The sequence below is a fragment of the Sapajus apella genome, unplaced genomic scaffold, assembly GCF_009761245.1.
Source record: "Sapajus apella isolate SASKATOON/1434 unplaced genomic scaffold, GSC_monkey_1.0 scaffold14, whole genome shotgun sequence".
Classification (NCBI taxonomy): domain Eukaryota; kingdom Metazoa; phylum Chordata; class Mammalia; order Primates; family Cebidae; genus Sapajus; species Sapajus apella.
In genome coordinates, this window is record NW_022436954.1 from 35,411,376 (window position 1) to 35,432,506 (window position 21,131).

At 36.9% G+C, this 21,131-nt stretch overlaps 1 protein-coding gene across 2 annotated transcripts in view; it reads right to left on the reverse strand.

The window, feature by feature from the left end:
- Positions 1 to 19,500, reverse strand: part of BBOX1 (gamma-butyrobetaine hydroxylase 1) — a 91,540-nt gene extending 72,040 nt beyond the window's left edge. Inside the window, exons 1-4 of one of the 2 annotated variants that reach the window (XM_032283706.1) lie at positions 19,197 to 19,500; positions 18,757 to 19,034; positions 8,239 to 8,492; positions 6,667 to 6,781 (exon numbers count right to left, since the gene is read on the reverse strand). In XM_032283706.1, coding sequence (XP_032139597.1) covers positions 6,667 to 6,781; positions 8,239 to 8,457 — 334 coding nt within the window. In that variant the 5' untranslated portion in view covers positions 8,458 to 8,492; positions 18,757 to 19,034; positions 19,197 to 19,500. Of the gene's footprint in view, positions 1 to 6,666; positions 6,782 to 8,238; positions 8,496 to 18,756; positions 19,035 to 19,196 lie in introns of both variants that reach the window. The other variant, XM_032283707.1, reaches the window with a different exon arrangement.
- Between the last annotated feature and the right edge of the window lie 1,631 nt (positions 19,501 to 21,131).

Here is a 21,131-nt window from a genome sequence, read left to right on the forward strand (position 1 = left end):
TAAGGCATATTTATTTTTTACATTACTTAAATTAAGAAAAACACACAAGATTTTTGCTTTACGACAAGGCTTTGTAAAAATGGCCTCTGCACCAAACCAACTATGTTTTTTGCACTATCATAAAATCTCCATCTTCAAGTAAATATATAGTTCTCTGCAAGAAAGGAAGAGCTCTCTACTTTTTCTGGCCATGTACAAGACAAATAGATTTTAGAGGGTCCTAACAGTTACTTGTGAGTTTTCACTTCCTCTTGTGGAATGTTCCTTTTGAAACAAAGAATTGGGTTGTAGCTATAGATTGAAGGGTTGTAATCTGAGTAAGTAGATAGTAAAGATTGCCATGAGAGAGGCATAAAGAATTGTGGGGAAATGTTCTTTTTTTTTAAATTGTGCAATATGTTGCATCCCTGGATTACTGAGAAAACTGAGCAGCCTGTCTCCACAGAAATAAAAGCTTTTCTTCCAGTTATAACCTTTCAAATCTCAATTTTCTATAAGAAATATTATTAAAGTCAGAGATTAATACAAATACACTTCAGTACCAATTCAAAGAGATAATGCAAGCATTTATCATACTGATATTGAGGATTAATAAAAAGAACAAATATTTAGGTTCATATGTATCTCATACTATATAGCATTTTCTTTTCCATTTTGGTCCTGCCAGTTATATTTTGGGAATGTTGCATCACAAAGTTAGTAATAAAAATGAGTGTACAATTATGTCAAAATTTCACTTGAAAGTTAAATTATAATTAGTACATAAAAATCTTATCTCTAATATGATTTAAAGTCTTTCATTTTTACCCATGTGTTTGGAAACAGGTACCTGCTAGACTTCAAGTGTTAGGATTTCAGTTGATAGACACTAGAGAATATGGCCAGCAACTTTCTGTCCTACAGGTCATGTGTGTTTCTTTTGAATACAGATTCTACACCCTCCTCCTTCCTCTCTGCCTCTTAAACTTTCATTGTCTCTTACGGGACCATTTCTAGGTCATGCTATTGTCACTCTGATCCCGGTCACTCTGATCCCAGTCACTCCCTATGCTGGTCTATCCAAATACAGAGCCATGATCAAGGCCCTTCTACAACACGGATCTGATTACTTCACTCTCTTTTGTGGGGTAAATACAAGCGAAGAGCCAAGCAGGTGTACTGTGGAAGAGGGGAGAATGCAAGAAGAAAAGAGAAAGCCTAGGAGACGTGTACAAACTGGTAGGCATTTGAGAAATTATATTCATTTGATTAAAATCAGATAGACACAACTCAGAAAATGTAAAATACAAATGAAAAAATGAAAGCAACCATCTTCCTAAGCTTACACAGATCTTAAACTTATTTCCCTGGCTTTAAAAGAAGAGCATCCATCTGGATAAACTAATGGAATGGCATATCTGAGTTCTTGTTGAGAAAACTCTTAATTGCCTACATGTTTAGGACCAAGCAGGGCATATAAGTCACTTCATGGTTTGGCCCCTTTCTCTTCTCTGTTGCCTAACAATTTTAACTTCACCAATATTAAACTAATTGCAGTTTTCCAAACCTATCCTACCATTTTACCCATTGATGATTTTCTACTGCCTTTTTCTTTGTTGAGGATTTCCTTACTTTCTATCTTTGCCTGACAAACTGATTGATTCTCCAAAATGCAGCTCAAGTATTACCTCATTTCTGAGGATCATTCCTTCATCCCTTCAAATTTCTCCCTCTGTATCATCATTAACATTCTGTGAGTGGTTTTAATGTACTTCAAGTAATGTCTTATCCTTATTTTCTCATGGTTATTGTTCCCTTCCAGACTCGATAAGTTCTCAAGGAGAGAATCTATGCCTTTTTAAGGAAATATTGATATTTCTTTACAGAGTTCCTGGCACAAAATTGATACCCAATATATGCACAACTGAATAGAAATTTATGAGGGAAAGATTATTATCCATGTCTTCCTTTCATCTATGGGTGTCCCATGACAAAAGTTTTTTTGGATGATGATCATTTGTCTTGTCATTTTTGAGTTCAACAGTGAGTGCCAGGGGAAGATCAAGGAAAAATGATCTGCATCTTGACTCCAGATTTTAAAAGCCCTGTAATGCTCGCTCCAAGGGTTGTGCTTGCAGACAAGAAAACATTACCACTGGGACTAAAAAACAAAATCCTTTCACAAATGTAACTGAGTTTGTTTGCATGCTCTGGAATATAAATGTTTGAAATTTTGCAATGGCAATGAAATAAGTATCAAATTCTACAGGCAAAAAGCCATAGAACCAATATTCCAAAAATGGCTCATTAATTTCTTTTTTTACCCACCAACTGCACAGCTTGAGAATATATTTTAAAAATTTGATCTTGTTTTAAACTATTAAAATATTTTCCAGTGTCTAAATAGCAGCCAGTTCTTGTATTATTCATGATTGCAGTCTGTCATTGTGACCAGTTTTTTCCACTACTTAATTGAGTGTAGTATCATTTCCATTTTGCTACTGCCTGATAGTACTGAAAAATGTAAGCTATAAAACTGCACTCATTAAGAAATATTAATGGAGGGGAATCTCCATATCCTTTTACAATGCATAAAAGCTTAAGCTGTAATAATAAAAAGTTGGCATTTATTTCCTGAAAAAATCAGAAGAAGAACTTGAAGGAAATGAAAAGAAAATCCAATAGGATTACCAAATTAGGACAGAGTTAAGGAAAAATATTTTGAGTACCAGAAGAAATCTAAAATAAATAAAAAATAATAATACGTTTGTGATACTGCTATGTGACCCAGACAATTGGTACTAAGTTATGTAATTAGAGACTCCTTAAAGAATCTAACAATGCACTCATTGGAGAAAGGCAAGAAAAATGTCTTTCACTTGATACCTATCTGGATTTAACCAGCTAGATAAAGGGAAAAATGAACTGGCGGTTTAGAGAGAAAGCACTAGGACAAAACCTTGTTGGCTGTCAGAATGGTGAGACTAAGGAAATGGAGGAACTAAATTCTTGACATGGCTGGTCTATGCCATGTCCCCTTAAAAAGGTAGGGGACAGTATCTTACTTTATTATTGATAACCAGAGGAAATGGTGAAGCTGTTTGGTTCAAGTTGATTAGTAACATCTTCATACCTAAAAGTGTCATAAGTCTCATTTAAAGCCATAGAGAGTTACCACACATGTTTAAGAATTTTAGGATTGAAAAGAGTTAAGGCAAAATCTCTGTCTTGGTATGTGGCCAAGAATTTCCAGGGGAGGTGTTACAAAACTCAGCGAGGCTGGTATATTAGTCTGTTCTTGCATTGCTATAAAGAAATACTTGAGACTGAGTAATTCATAAAGAAAAGAGATTTAATTGGTTCACTGTTCTACAGGCTTAATAGGAAGCATGGTGCTGATATCTGCTTGGCTTTTGGGGAGGCTTCAAGAGACTTAAAATCATGATAAAAGCTGAAAGGGGGAGCAGGCAGATCACATGGCAAAAGCAGGGGAAACATGGAGGTAGTGCTATACACCTTAAAACAATCAGATCTTCAAAGAATTCACTTGCTATTGTGAGGCTAGTAACAAGAGGATGGTTCTAGACCATTCATGAGAAATCAACCCTTGTGATTCAGTCACCCCCCACCAGACACTACCTCCAACACTGGAGGTTACAGTTCAACATGAGATTTGGGTGTAACATGCAAACCATATCATTTTGTCCCTGGACCCCCAAATCTCATGTACTTCTCACATTGCAAAATACAATTGTGCCTTCCCAATAGTCCCTCAAAGTTTTAACTCATTCTAGCATTAACTCAAAAGTTCAAAGTCCAAAGTTTCATCTGAGACAATGTAAGCCTCTGCCACCTATAAGCCTGTACAATTAAAGGCAAGTTATGTACTTCTAAGATATAATGGGGTTATAGGCATTGAATATTCATTCTCGTTACAAAAGGGAGATATCAGCCAAAAGAAAGGGGAGTACAGGCCCCATGCAAGTCCGAAACCCAGCAGGGCAATCATTAACTCTTGAGGCTCAAAAATAATCTCTTTTGACTTCATGTCTTACATTCAGGACACAATGGTACAAGGGGTGGGTTCCCAATGCCTTGGGCAGTTCTGCCCCTATGACTTTGCAAAGTTCAGCCCCAGAGCCTACTGTCACAGGTTGCTGAGTGCCAGTGGCTTCTCCATGCTGAGTATGCATGCTGTCGGCAGATCTACTATTATGGGGTCTGCAGGACAGTGGCCCTCTTCCCACCGCTCCATTAGGTAGTGCCCCAGTGGGGACTCTAAGTGGGGTCTCCAGCCCATTTTCCCTCTGCACTGCCCTAGTGGAGGTTCTCTGTGCAATCACTTTTGCACCAACATAATACAGCCTCTGAAATCTAGGCCAAGAAGGCCAAGCCTCATTCACTCTTGCATTCTGTGCAGCCACAGACTTAAAGCCACATGGCAGCCACCAAGGCTTACAGTAGCTTATGCCCACTGGAACTATGGCCCAAGCTGTACCTAGGCCCCTTGGAGCTGAGGCTGGAGCCCGAGCAGCTGGGTTGTGGGAGCTGCATCCTGAGGCTACACATAGAGTAGCCCAGGAAACCATTCTGCCTTCTAGGCTTCTAGGTCTGTGATGGGAGACCTGCAGTGCAGGTCTATGATATGCCTTTGAAGCCTTTTTCTTATTGTTGTGGCTACTGGCACTTGACTTCTTCTTATAATAAGCGGTTGCTCCACAGCCTGCTTGACTTCCTCTCCCATAAAAGCTTTTTCTGTCTCTGCCTAGATGTGACTAGGCTAAAAAATTTTCAAACTTTTATACTCTGCTTCCCTTTTAAACATAAAAGTTCCATTTTATTTCTTTGCTCCTGTATCTGATCATAGGCTGTTAGAAGTAGTCATGTTACTTCTTAAACACTTACTTTTTTGCTTAGAAATTTCTTTAGGTCATCACTCTCAAGTTCAAACTTCCACATATCCCTAGGGCATGGACATAATCCAGCCAAGCTCTTTTGCTAAGGTATAACATACGTGACCTATGCTTCAGTTCCCAATAAGATCCTGATTTCCATCTAATACCTCATCACCCTGGCATTCACTTTCCATATCACCATAGCATTTTGGTCACAACAATCTAACCAGTCTCTACAAAGTTCCAAACTTACCCTCATCATCAAACTTACCCTGTCTTCTTCTGAGTTCTCCAAACTCTTCCAACGTCTGCCCATTACCCAGTTCTAAAGCTGCTTCTACATTTTAGGTATTCTTATAGCAGTGCCCCACTTCTCAGGACCAATTTTCTGTATTAGTTTGTTCTTGCTTTACTATAAAGAAATACCTGAGACTGGGTAATTTATAAAGAAAAGAAGTTGGCCAGGCGCGGTGGCTCATGCCTGTAATCCCAGCACTTTGGGGGGCCGAGGTGGGCGGATCACGAGGTCAAGAGATCGAGACCATGGTGAAACCCCATCTCTACTAAAAAGTACAAAAATTAGCTGGGTGTGGTGGTGTGTGCCTGTAGTCCCAGCTACTTGGGAGGCTGAGGCAGGAGAATTGCTTGAACCTGGGAGGCGGAGGTTGCAGTGAGCGGAGATTGCACCATTGCACTCCAGCCTGGCGCCTGGAGACACAGCGAGACTCTATCTCAAAAAAAAAAAAAAAAAAAAAAAAAAAGAAAAGTAAAGAAAAGAAGTTAAATTGGCTCATGGTTCTGCATGCTGTATAGGAAGCATGGTACTGACATCTGCTCAACTTCCGGAGAGGCTTCAGGAACTTACAATCGTGATGGAAGGAGAAGGGGGAGCAGGCAGGTCACGTGAGGAAAGCAGGAGCAAGAGAGAGGGGGAGAGTGCTACGCACTTTCAAATGACCAGATCTCGCAAGATCTGTTTTTCAGTTTACCTTGGATTCACATAGTTTCATGTAATAAATCTTCAAAATAATCAGAGAATGAATTGTAAACACCTCTCACCCCTTACCAGTTCCTCTGCTTGAGTTCTATTACTGTGTATCTCCTAAAATTTATATTTAAAAATATTTCCACCAACGTATTTATTTTGTCTCTTTGCTCAGCAATAAAGTCCTCTTTATCCACTGAATTCATCCTTTGCAGTTTTTCTGAACACTGTTCTGTTCATGGATCCCCCTTGAAACCTACATAAATTCTTCGTAGACAAGTGTGGTTTTGTGTGCACGTGTGTGTCCATGCACACACACAAACAAATTCTCCCACACTCACATGCATACTCAGTGCTGTGCATACCATTCATGGGTACATTAAACCCGTCATTCCATCTATGAATACCAGGCTAGGAATTCTTGCTTTGTTGATTTGTGTTGTTCTGTCCTTAGACACAATTGTTATAAATGGCCAGTCTGTCTTTAGTTCATCCTGCTTCTTTGTAGTGAGCACTTATGGAGGAGTGTCTGTGGTGTGCTGTGCCAGGTTTTGCTTTAGATGACAAATATACAAGTATGCTGGCCTTATTTTCTTCCTTTCTCTATAGAATGTCTAGAATTACTCTATACTCTTTTTCATCTCTACCCAAATGATCTTTGTTGGTAAAACTTTAAACACATCACATAATTTACAATACTACTTTAATCAAAGCACAAAGGTTTGAATTTTCTGTGAGCAAATTTCTTAATATAAAATCCTTTACTGTAAGGGTTTAAAAAGACATTGAAGACCTTGGCAAGGTTACCTGGCAAAAACAATTCTCTTTGGAGCTGTGCTCTGGCCTGCTTGGAAAAGCATCTTTTCTTCAGCCAATCAGCCTGGAATTCACTGTAATGCTCATCGGGCCATGTGATGTACACCTTATAACACAGAAAGCAAATTTCACCTATATTAATTTTATTTCAGTTCTCTACTATTGTTCTGTTTCTGAATGCCCTTCAATATAATCAGGGCATCCAATTATTCTTCCCTTAATTTTTAAGACAGAGATTAAGCTTAAGCTTTTGGAAAAGAAGGAAGCCAAAGTAATACATCTGAGGACTGAAACCCTTAAATAACACTCAAAAAATAGAATATGAATAGATCTACAGTTCTTGACCTACATCCTCTAAACCTGGGATCCCCAAACTTTCTGTGATAACTGAAGCTAGTTATCAATTAAGATTCCTACTGGACACGCCTGTAATCCCAGCACTTTGGGAGGCTGAGGTGTGCAGATAACGAGGTCAAGAGACCGAGAGCATCCTGGCCGACATGACAAAACCATCCTCTCCACTAAAAATACAAAAACTAGCTGGATGTGGTGGTGGGCACCTGTAGTCCCAGCTACTCAGGAGGCTGAGGCAGGAGAATGGTTGAACCTGGGAGGCAGAGGTTGCAGTGAGCCAAGGTCGCACCATACCACTGCATTCCATCCTGGGCGACAGAGCAAGATTCCATCTCAGAAAGAAAAAAAGAATGAGAGAGAGAGAGAAAGAGAGAGAGAGAGAGAGAGAAGAAGGAGTAATGATGATAAGGAGGACAACAATAAGAAAAATAATACCATTTTGAGTGTTTATAACCAATACTATAGACATAACACATGTAATCTTTATAACTCTAAGGGGAAGGTACTACTATTATTTCATTTTCTTTTAGGTGAGAAATGTAAGAGTAAACAAGATTTCTAAGGTTATCTAGCTAGCAAACAGTGAAATCTGAGAGTAAAGTCCTCAAGTTGGGATGTGGACAAGAGAGTAATAAGAATCCTAGTAAATTTGGAAGAGAGAAGCATGGAATGGTGGCTGCTTCTGGTTTGTAGTTTTGAGAGCTGTGCTTTTGGGAATACCAGAACAAGCCTAGTATCTCTACATACTAATCTGACTAAAAGACGTTAGCCAATGCCATATTTTTTCGTGCTCACTGTATGCCAGGCACTGTTAAACATTTTAACCCATATTATCCCAGTAAAGCTTCACATTTCTATAAGCAAGTTCTTTTTGTATTTCTATTTTACAGATGAATAAACTGACACTCAGAAGCATTGCTTTTATTGTAGACATAGTTTGGGTTTTTAACGCTGCCACTCATTGAAAGAGTGACAAGTAACACTACAAATTTTATTAAAACTAGTGGTAGTAATAATAATATCTGAAGCTTCCATTTGCTGAAGCTTCCATTTATTGCGTATACTTAATTTGCACTAAGTACTATATAAACATGGGTCCATAAATGGTTATGTATGTTTGATCAAATAAAAAAGAGTTATCTAAATGATTGTAGACTACCCCATTATTTAACTTGAGAAAGCAGGGAGCCATCATTTAGAGATAATTACCTTTTTTCTGTCAAATGTCAAGCCTTTAATTCCAATGTTCACATCAAGAGCTTCGGCGAGAAGTTTCCGTGCTTTTGCAGAATCCAGGTAGCAATCGGAGCACGGGCAGTTGTCCCGCAGCCATACAGCTGGGTAGAGAGACTCTGCCTCATCATGCCAGAGGATCTGCATCAAACGAGCCCCGTCTAGCGCTTCTGCCTTTTGGATGGTACAATCCATGTTTCTGGTCTTCAGGAGTAAATTCTGTCAGCTCCCTTCTATGATAAATCAGTGTTAACAGGAATCTCAGGCAGATAGGATCTAAACTGGACCTCTAAGGGTATGAACACTTCAAGTGAACTTTGGCCTCTGCTATTCACTCAGCTGTCAGAGTCTGCAGTTTGACTTACTAACGCTGGGACCTTTGTTCTAGTGAGAGTATTTCACATACTGTAAACAGAAATGCAGTGACTAAAAACTAAATGAGATATAAGTGCTGAGTCAGGATCCAAATGAAAAGAATTCCTTGTTTTTCTCACAGAAAATTTAGATAACAAGTTCAGAACCAATGACATATGCATTTTAATAATTATGTTTACATAAAGGCTCTGGAATTTTTTTTTTTTTTTTTTTTGAGACGGAGTTTTTGCTCTTGTTACCCAGGCTGGAGTGCAATGGCATGATCTTGGCTCACCATAACCGTCACCTCCTGGGTTCAAGCAATTCTCCTGCCTCAGCCTCCCGAGCAGCTGGAACTACAGGTGTGCGCCACCATGCCCAGCTAATTTTTGTACTTTTAGTAGAGACGGGGTTTCACCATGTTGACTAGGATGGTCTCTATCTCTTGACCTTGTGATCCACTCGCCTCAGCCTCCCAAAGTGCTGGGATTATAGGCGTGAACCACTGCGCCTGGCCAAGGCTCTGGAATTTTTAAGAGAGAAAAATGTTCCACAAATTGAAAGTGTAACAATCATCTCTGTTCTATTTTAACTGGTGCCCACCTGCACATGGCTTTTGAAAAAATGTTTTTATGATACTAAATTAATAAACTTGTTTTTATGAAGAGAATATTAATGTAATTTATTTACTTAAAGACCCTGTAATTGAGAATATTGTGCTGTTTCTGTTCTGTCATTTACTTTTTTACTTTTACAATACATTTTATTCATGAAATATAGAAGTCCTTAGGTTCTGCAAGAAATTCATTTGGTTTGTTCTTTGAGATTTCTTATTTTAATCCATATCAATAGAGTGTGCCTTGTTACTTTATTTTATTCTGAAATTTTATGGAGTACTTGTGTACACCTTCACATTACTTGGGAATACATGACTTACTTTTTATTTTAAAAAATCCAGCAAATTTAAGGACATGGACTATTTACAGGAGAGGAAATTTAGTGAAACAGAGACATGATGGTATTATGATTGAGCGCCTGTGTTAACCCTGATTCCATTAGTGACTGCATAGTTGACCTTCAGAAACTATGCCAATGTTCTGCATTGTACTTTCTTCATATATTATTTTCCAGTACTCTAAACTTAATGGATGAAGTAGAACTTACATAGGAAAAGCAGAATTTATATGTAAGAAGTAGAATTTCTTAACATCTTCCATGTAATGATCTGCTCATCATTAACAGAAGGTGACAGGTGACAATGGAAACAATACTTCATTGCCTTGAGATGAAGGGAAGGTAGGAATGCGTACACACACACACACACACACACACACCCCTTATAAAATCCTTTCCAGGCACTGCAATAGGCACTGGGAGATTTAGTGACAAGTAAGATAAAATTGCTCCCCTTCTTTCTTGAGCTTACAAGAAGACTTTATGCAACAGTAAGATAACCTAAAAGACACTTTACACAACATTAAAGTAAAATACTTCTAGGTGGTTTCACATATGTTTCCTCAAATCATTGGCTAGGATAATTTAGTCAAGTTATTGACTAGAGTCAAGACAAAAAAGATTGCTTTCTCCCTTTAGCCTCAAATATAGAGTAATCCATTGATTGCATGGAAGAAATACAATTAATTGGCTCTCATGCTTATTTCTGCTTCTGTGCTATCATCTTTTTTTTTTTCTTAAAAATTTGTATAGTGATAGGAGAACATTATTACTTAAAAATCATCAAAAATTACAATGTACTTTCAAACCTGGAAGTTTAGCTCATATGTCTGAGTGAGGAGCTTTATGGAAGTCCTAATAACAGATTCTCTGTGGAATGGGTAGGACATTTGAATTTCCTGACAAGAGAAAGGGTTAGCCGGCAAGTTTTCTCACGTACCTTGTTTCAAAAGACAAAGATGTTTCCAGTGATTCTGGAATAATACAACTAGATCCTTAAATAACACTAAAAAAAGAAATGTAGTACATTTTAATCTATGTCAGGGGATGGCAAATATGTTCTGTAAAATGCCAGATCACACATCTTTTAGGCTTTGCAGTTTATGTACAGTCCCTGCTGTACATAAATGTACATAAAAATGCTGTACAAAAAACAATAAAATGTTTTATTATTTTCTTTGCTATTGTATGAAATATCATTTTATGAGAGACAATGACTTTGTCATCAAACCAATACCAGGAGAAAACCTGAAAAACTCCTGTGAATTTTCAGTTTTCACAAATATGTAAAAATTAAATAACATACTCCTGAACAAGAAAAAAATCAAAAGAGAAATTAAAAATATCTTGAGACAAAAATAGCACATAATAAATGTATGAGATGTAGTAAACGTAGTTCAAAGAGGAAAGTTTATTATGATAAATGTCTACATAAGAAATAAAAAATGATCTTAAATAAACAACGTAACTTTATACTTCAAGGAGCTAGAAAAAAGGAATATACTAAACCCTAAGTTAGCAGAAGGAAGGAAATAATAAAGATCAGAGCAGAAGTAAATGAAATTGAGACAAGAAAAAATGAAACTAAAACTGTTTTTGAAAGGTAGAATTGACAAACCATTAGCTAACTTAAGAAAAAAAGAGAGAAGACCCAAAATCAGAAATGAAAAAGGAAACATTACAGCTGATACCACAGAAATATAAACGCGTATAAGAGACTACTATGAACAGTTATATGTCAATAATTGAATAATCTAGAAGAAATGAATTCATTCCTAGAAATGTACAACGTACCAGGACTGAATAATTAATAGAAAATCTGAACAGGACAATTAAGTGTGAAGATTAAGTCATTAATCAAAATCCTTCCATACATGGAAACTCCAGGACCTGATGGCTTCACTGGTGAATTCTACCAAACATTAAAGAAGAATTAACACAAATTCTTCTCAAACTTTCCCCAAAAATTGAAGGAGAGGGTTAATACTTCCAAACTCATTTTATGAGGCCAGCACTACTCTCAAACCAAAGCCAGATTAGAACACTGAAAGAATAGGATATTATAGACCAATATTCCTGGTGAACAGATGCAAAATCTTTAATAAAATACTAGCAAAATGAATTTAACAGCACATTAAAAGGATCATACAGTATGATCAAGTGGGATTTATCTCTGGGATGCAAAGATAGTTTGACACACACAAATCGGTAAATATGACAACACATTAGCAGGATGCAGGATAAAAATTAGGTGATCATTTCAACAGATGCAGAAGCAGCATTTGATAAAATTCAACATCCTTTTATGGTAATAATTATCAACAAAGATGGATAGAAAGAATGTACCTCAACATAATAAATGCCATATATGTCAAGCCCACAGCTAATATCATATTCAATAATGAAAAGTTGAAAGCTTTTCCTCTAAGTTTGGGAACAAGACAAGGATATTCAGTCTTACCACTTCTAATAACATAGTACTGGGAATCCTAGCCAGAGCAATTAGTCAAGCAGAAATAAAAATCTTCCAAATCTTAAAGGAAGAAGTAAAATTGTCCTAGTTTTCTGATGACATGATCTTATACACAGAAAAACCTAAAGACTGCAGAAAAAACTTTTAGAACTAATAAATGTAGTAAAGTTACAGAATACAAAATCAACATGCGAATATCCATAGCATTTCTATGTAATAACAACTAACATTCTGAAAAAGGTATCAATAAAACATTCCATTTCAAGGATCATTAAAAATACTTAGGATTACATTTAACCAAGGAAGCAAAATATCTATACACTGAAAACTGTAAGATGATGATGAAAAAATTGAACAAAAACAAATAAATGGAACAATACTCTGTGTTCTTGGATTTGAATAATTATTATTGGTAAAATTTCCATGCTACCAAAGTCATCTACAGATTCGGTACAATTACTATCAAAACTCCAATGACACTTATCAAATAAATAAAAACACAAACTGTAAAATATGTATAGAACCACAAAAACTCTGAGTGACCAAAGCAGTTTTGAGAAAGAAAAACAAAGTTGGAAGGATCACATTATCTGATCCCAAAATATCCTACAAGACTATAGTAATCAAAACAGCATGGTCTTGGAATAAAAACATACCTATAAATCAATGGAAAAGAATAGTCAGCCTAGAAATAAATTCATGGATTTAAGGTCAATTAGTCTTTGACAAAGTTCCCAAGAACACTCAGTGGGGAAAAAGCAGTCTCTTCAACAAATGGTGGTGTGTTACTAAATATCCAGATGAAGAAGTATAAAATTGGACCCTCATCTCACATTGTACATAAAAATCAACTCAAAATGGATTACAGACTTAAATATGAAATCTAAAACTTTAAAATTACTAGAAGAAAACATATGGGAAAACTGATTAGGCACAGATTTTTTTTGGATGTGAATCCAAAAGAACAAGCAACAAAAGCAAAAATAAACAAATGAGATGGCATCAGAGTCAATCCCTGCACAGCAAAGGAAATAATAAAGAGAGTGAGGAAATGGCCTAAAAAACGAGAGAAAATATTTGTAAACTGTACCTTTGAAAGCCATCTATGTTTTTACTTATTTTAATCAAGTAAGTGAAGCAATTATCCTATATCATTCTATATGCCAAAGTCACTTTCAAATGGAGCTATGTTGACTCTTCTGTAAGCCACAGTAGGGCCAATACATCTGATAAGCAGTTAATCTCCAAAATATATAAGAAATTCAAACAACTCATGAAAACAAACTACCAAATTTAAAATGTGCAGCTGGATGTAGTGGTGCACGCCTGTAATCCCAGCTATTCGAGAGGCTGAGGTAGGAGGATTGCTTGAACTCAGGAGTTTGAGGCCAACCTGGGCCACATAGACTTTACCCCTAAAACAATAAAAAATTAAGAAATTTAAAAATGGGCAAAGAAATGGAATAGACATTTCTCTAAAGAAGACATATAAATGGCCAGTAGGTATATAAAAATTCTATCAATCATCATCAGGTAAATGCAAACCAAAACCACCTCATGAGATATCATCTCACACCTGTAAGGATGACTGTTGTCAAAAAGACAAAAGTATTGGTGAGGATATGGAGAAAAGAAAACCCTTGTACACTGTTAGTGGGAATGTAAATTATTTCAGCCATTATAGAAAACATTATAGAGATTCTCCCCGAAATAATACGTGGAACTATCATTCCAGTAGTATAATTACTGGCCATATAGGCAAAGGAAGTGAAATCAGTATGTCAATGAGGTATTTGTATTCCCATGTTCATTACAGCATTATTCAGAATAACCAAAACGTGGAATTAACTTGTGTCCATTGATAGATGAGTGATTAAAAAATGTAATATATATCTAAACCCATATCTATCATCTGTCTACACACACACACACACACACACACACACACACACTCACACACCCTCACATGCACCAGAATATTATTCAGCCTCAAAAAAAGAAGGAACATTCTGTCATTTGTGATAACAGAGATGAACCTGAAAGGCATTATGCTAAGTGAAATAAGTCAGGCACAGAAAGACAAGTGCAATATGATCTCACTTATACATGGAATCTAAAAATGCTGAACTGATGAGTAGAAAAGTGGGTGCCAGGGCCTGGGAGGTGGGAGAAATGGGGATATGTTGGTCAAAGGATAGTACTTCTTCGGGATAAATAAGTTCTGGAGATCCAGTGTACAACATACTGACTGTAGTTAGTAATACTGTCTTGTTTATTCAAAATTTGCTCAAAGAGTAGATTTCAAGTGTTCTCACCCTTCCAACACACAATGATAACTATGTAAAGTTATGAATATATTAATTAGCTTGATTGTGGTAATTATTGCACAATGTATACATAAACATTGATAATTATGCTTACAATGTTTATTTGCCAATTTACCTCAATAAAACAGGAATAATAATAAAGATTAATAGCTTTAATTGTATGTACAATAAGATTACAATAGTAGTAATAGTAGTAGAAGTAGCAGTAGTGGTAAAAGTAGTAATAGTTTACATTTATTGAATGCTTTCTTTATGCCATTCACTAAGTTCTTTATATGTAATAACTCATTGAATCCTCATTTCAAGCCAAAGAAAAAAATCTACTGTAATTACCCAAATAAACAAAAGTAGAAAGAGGTTGGGAAATACCAGCATACAGATGATTTAAGTTATTGTAGGAATAAGAGCATTTAAAAATTATTCCTATTTATTTTTATGAAGCTCTTATATATATATATATATATATATATTTAAACTCAATACGTTAAAAAATATATTCGTTAATGTGTTTGAACATTTTTTGGCTGAAAAATTTTTATACAACTTGAAATTTGAAACACTACTACTTAATAAATACTCAGTCCTGAGGTGCATTTTCTATTATGAGGAACATGGTTTCTCTGCTTAAAGATAGTGTTGTACCCATGTCACACCAACTATTGAAGTGATCATTCCTATAGACATCTGTACCAACAAACACTGAGTGTATTTCAGACTGCTGTTTTGAGCTTTCTATCTTTTTTTTCTTTTTCATCTTTTACCTAGGTTTGAACGAGAGAGGAAGAAGCACATTTCCAATCATTGGGGGAACGTGAGGCCATTCTCTCCAACCCATTTTGCCAAATGGATATCCTGAGGGAGGTGTTCCAAGAGAGGTAATGTCAGGGTAGTGTGTGTCTGGAGGCTGCCCAAGGCACATGGGAGAGTGCAGAAGAACTGGAAAGACTTGGGTGTTGCTGATGTTAAATTACTTAGGTATCTCTGTAGAAACTTGGTGGGTCATTCCTTCTCTTCACAATTCTTTTCTTAGATTTATGATAAATGTGAAAGTTCATCCAAACAAAAGTAGGGCAAAATGGGAAAATAAGCTCCCATTTTAACTTTTTCTGGATTATTTAAAGCTCTACTGGGGCAAATGTGATGAAAATTTTAAAAAATATATAAAACATTGCAGATCATCAGTATTTAAAAGCAAATGCTTTCTGTAAATTATAGTTTGTATGATAATATGATTTGTTGAAATCTGTTTTTTTAATTTAAGTAACTTGGCTTGTTAGAATTGAGCTCAGCTAAGTACTATGGCAATTTACTTAGATGATAAGCTACTGTTTTCTCTGAAGAAAAGAAAAATGTAGATACTCCTAGCTATATAAGATAAATTTTTGTCAGTGGGATTTCTTTGACAAATTAAAGAACACCTATAAGATAATTTTTTTATTTTACACTTAATGATAATTTTTATTCATATAATTTAGTTTATGAAATATCAGATTGATTTGGTAGGAAGGAGTGGTTTTGCCTGTTCTGAGAAACAGCCCTTGGATTTTTGGCATATTCTTATCTGATGGGATAGGTTTCTTTTATTTCATATCAATACATGTGTGTAATGTGTGTGTGTGTCTGTGTGTGTGTATGTGTGTGGTGTCTTTCCCTTCTAATTCATTCACCTACCATATTTTTTCTCTTCAGAGTAAAAGAAGTTTGTCTGGGACTTTTGTTGGGTACAACTAGATTGCTTGTTTTTGAAATTATTCTACTTTAGTGATGGGTGTGGGTTTTCTCCTTTGTTTTCTTTTTCTTAATATTACAAATTCACATTTGTCTTCTGATTCTTCAGCACTGTTTGGAAAATCAAGAAAGTAGCTCTGGAATTTATTTTATTCATTGATCTTGGAAATTAAAGTAACTTAGAACTAGGGCTTTTAGAAACAGAATGAAACAGCCTATGCTATTATTGGGTCACAGGGCCCTCAGGAGACATGCAGGGAAAATGGAAGCTCAGAGATGCTGGGTGTGATTTTTCTGAGCTCACACTGCTGTTTAGTGAGAGATATTGCCCGAAAGCTGCGTTTGCCAGCCAAGTATATATGTATTAGGTTACACTTTTCAAGTTTTCATTAAAAAGAGTACAAAAATTCTTCAAACATTAATTACTAGTAATTTCAATCATAGGTTTTGGAGGGAATTCACAGAAAATGGATGCAGAAACTTTAGTTACTATACATAAAACTAAAATTGTAGTAGATTAATGTCTAACTGAGAAGGCTGATTCATCTACTAAATTACTTATCCCTCAGAATAAAAGCCTGTTATTTCTTGAGTGTTTTCAGTAAATGGAAAACTAGACCAGCATAGACCCATGTTAGCAAATGTCTGTATCTTAATTTTTATCTTCTCTTCCTCAGGGTAAGCCATCAAACCTGCTGTTATATAGCAGGATGCACTAATATGTTTGACTTCCTGCCTTTATGTGGTAGGATAAAAAAAAAGATCAAAATAAAAGAAACGTGCAAATTGTATGGATGTCTATGTGCAAAGTGTATGTCAAACCATTTATACGGCGATTACGTTCTAGTCACTCAGCTGATATTTTCTAACATTATCTTAGTCCTCTAGAAAACCCTCTAAGACCAGTGCTATCACTTCCATTATACAGATGACCTTGAGCCTGGAGAGGGGAAGTAACAGCTGTGAACGCAAAGGAAATAGGAATTTTGACATACCACCCCATCATGGAAAATTTATGGATGAATAATTTTCTAAGTGATGTTTTCAATGTACAAAAAAAAAAAGTACTATTAAAATTGGTAGCTAAATCTCAAGATTGTTGGGTGTTAGCTAACCTCACCATCTGACATTTCGGCTTTAGAGAGAGGACAAGAAGTTTTGTAGACATTACACCATGGAGGCTTAACTATATTGTTGTTATTTTATATTTCAACCTTTAAATAATAAAATCAATTAATTTTTACTTGGTAAGGTGGAGGTTGACTAGACAATATTTGTACTGCCTGCACTTTAACATCACTTAAATACATACATACTCTGCTCAAGATACCTGCTGTCCTTTAGAGCAGACTTGAAGTCTTTTTAAAATTGTAAAATGGTTATTATTATTACTTTTAAACTTGGTTTAATAAGTGACTGAGATACTTAACAATTTGTGAATATATTCTCATGTGAATAATGAATTCTATAAAGCAATTAGAGGCCAGGTGCAGTGGCCTGTAATCCCAGAACTTTGGGAGGCCAGAGAAGGAGGATTGTTTGAGGCCAGGAGTTTGAGACCGGTTTGGACAACATAGTGAGACCCCTATATCTACCAAAAAAAATTAGGCAGCCATGGCAGTGCATACCTGTACTCTGAGTTACTTGGGAGGTTAAGACAGGAGGATCATTTGAACCCAGGGGTTCGAGGTTACAGTGAGCTATGATTGCATCACTGCATTCCAGCCTAGACGACAGAGCAACAATAACAACAAAATAACAACAAAACAACAACAATAACAACAAAAACAATGCCATTAGAAAAACCCGTCCATTCTCTAAAGTAGGTTTACAATTTTGCCTATCTTCCTTAAAGCATTAAATTTCATGCAAACACTTCATTTGTAAATTATACAAAGGGAAACTTTAGATTCACTTCAGTGGAATCACCATGTTCTGATTGGAGCTCACATTATCAAGGCCTTGTTTTCTGATGTAATACAAAATACTGGGTTTAGATTTCAGGAAAATTTCTAAATTATTTCAACGAGAACATATGTTCATTATGTGAAACCTTACGTTTTTAATCAAATCCATACCTGTAATATACCTTCTTGAGCTTCACTAAGGGAACAAAACAATTGAAAGTGTGCACAATGGTTTTAATTGGTCTGTATTTTAAAGAGGCATGCTATAGTCAGTTTTTTGAGCTTAACAAAGGGCCAGGGTATCATATGCAGTTACCATTCTTGGGATGAGTTGTGGATTATTCAGGGAACATTTTGAAAATTCAACCAGAACCCTCTTCGCCCATCCCCAGTCTCTTTTTAGACAGTGTTCTCTGTGTCTCCTCTGTATACTTTCTGGATTAGTTTAGGGATCGTAAAGTAATTTGACTATCAGACTAAGCCAAACATAATTGGGAGAGAGAAGCTGCCAAGAAGCAATCAGATTCACTACATTCCAAAAGCAAGCCTATTCCAAATGCTTGATGGACCATCCCCAGCACAGTCCACATGGCTCTTAGCTACATGTGACTGGAGTTCTAATTGGATGCTCCCGACCGCCTCAGTACACAGACTTTAATTCACAAACTCTTCCAATAAGGAGAAAAGGAAGTTGAGCTCAATCATACCTGTTCTCAGATATGTTTCACACATCAAACCATACAAAACTCACCAAGTAAAGAAACTGTCAGCTTTGGTCCGTGGGTCCTTTGGAGAGAGAGCCCGTCACATCCCAGGATGGATCTGCCCCCAGTTTCCAGTCTGATGTGGTACTTTTCCTTGGAAGCCTTTTTGCTCCTGGCAGTTTCACTGTGGCCCTGCCCCCAGACACAGCTGAGGTTTGCAAATAAGGACGGATGTCTCAATCTGAAGGTGTAGCAACTACTGAAGGGAGCTTGGAGGTTTTTTTTCATTGTTTTTTTGTGCTGTTTGTTGTTGTTGTTGCTGCTGCTGTTTTAAAGAAAAGAGCCTTTATGGCCTAGAGGGGAAGGAGTTACTGAGAGAAAATACTAAGACTACTGCTGGTTCCCAAAACCACAATACCCCAGGACTCAATGCAAAGCATTGCCTCAGTTTAGAATCTTTCTTGTTAGAAGGAAAAGCAGTTCTCACCTGTCTTATCTTCTATTTCTGGACCAGCAGTGGCAATAGTAGCAAGTGAACAAGCAGTTCACTTCTTTCCCACCTGTTCAGTATGACAGCTCATTTATTGCACAACTCACTTAGGGCAGAGGCATTGAGATGTGCATTTAACAGGGAGGAGCTACCAGCTCTCACCCCAGCAGAAGTGAAGTGGTATGTACTTGTCAACAGGGCATTCCAATGTGAGCCTCTTTAAAGGGAGTTTGAGTAGTTATAAGGAACTGGTAGAAAGACTGGGATTGGTTCCCTATGCCTGATGCCCTCCTTTCTGGGCAGTTTCAGCTGGAATAGACAGTAGTTTCCAGAGAGCTTGGGGCTTTTTTGAAGGTACCTGGTTGCCCAGTGATTTGGCTTACAACACATAGCCCTTAGGGCAACAAAAGGGAAAGGCCAGCGTAGGCAGCATACCAGGATTCACAGCCTGACTGCCAGGTATACGCTTGAAGAGAGCCCAGTTCAGAGGGAGGGCTTGTTGGACTGGTCTCAGGTCCTAGGTCTTAACAGTCTAGATTACAGTAAAAGAAAGTCTGCAGGTGGAAACTAAGGTCCAGGAGAGAGATGAATGAGTCCTCTGACCTCCTCCCACCTAACACCCCTTTCCTAGGAAGATGTAGAAGCAGCCTGCAACTTGTTGCTTCTTGCCCGAAGGGCTTACAGGGCTGTGAGTGAGACTCAGCCAAAAAAGAACAAGAGCTAACCACAGAGAGAGAAAATGCAGCCCAACTGTCTGGTGGACTCCTTTATGGGAAATCTCCCCTTCCAGAAGGGCAGCACCCGTTCCCTAAATGATGCTCTGTCGGGTCCTTTAACAATAAAATTTAAACTGTGTCCCTGCATCTGAAAAGAGGAGCCTCTTTTCCACTTTCCTCCTTTCCTCCCCCAAGTCTCCAGGTCAAATTACTACACCCACTGTCCAGTGAAAACAACAGCAAGGTTTGTTTTCCATATATGAGAGGAGGGTGTGTATATGTTGGGTGCCATTATATGTGTGACCAGCATCTTAAACTTACAGTAACTGAAATTGTAGGTATGCCAGAAGAAATTATGTAATTATATTTTAATAATTCATGACATCACAGAAATATACACAATTAATAGTTCCTTTATCCTTTGCACTTTGGTGACAATTACTGGAATAAATTAGGTAAATTCTGTATTAGCTTTAAGAAAGTTGCTGACAAGAATGTGCCACATAAACATAGTTTCTAATGGAATGATAAACAACAAATAAACCAAAAAGTAAATATGTTAATAAAGTTTAAAGACTTGCACATAAAGAATCAATTCTCACAAATAGACAAACAAAATTCTGCTCTCCAATATAAGAAGCTGCTTAAATGAACATGGGAGTGCAAATATCTCTTGGACAGGATTATTTTACATCCTCTGGATATATATATCAAGAGGTAGGATTGCAGGATCATGTGGTAGTTCTATTTTTAATTTTCTGAGGAACAACCATACTGTTTTCCATAATGGTTGAATCAATTTACATTTCCAGCAACAGTGTATGTGTTAGTCCATTCTCACACTGCTATAAAGACATAACAGAGACTGGGTAATTTATCAGGGAAAGATATTTGCTGACTCATAGTTCTGCATGCCTGGGGTTGAGGGGCTCAGGAAACTTACATTCATGGCAGAAGGCAAGAGAGAAGCAAAGGCATGTCTTACATGGTGGCAGGCAAGAAAGAGCAAATGAGTGAAGGGAGAAAAGCCCTTTATAAAACCATCGTATCTCGTGAGAACTCACTATCATGAGAACAGTATGGGGGAAACCACCCCCATCCCAATGATCCAATCACCTCCCACCAGATTCTGCCCTTGACACATAGGGATTATGGGGAGGATTACAATTTGAGATGAGGTTTGGGTGGGGACACAGAGCCAAACCATATCAGTGTA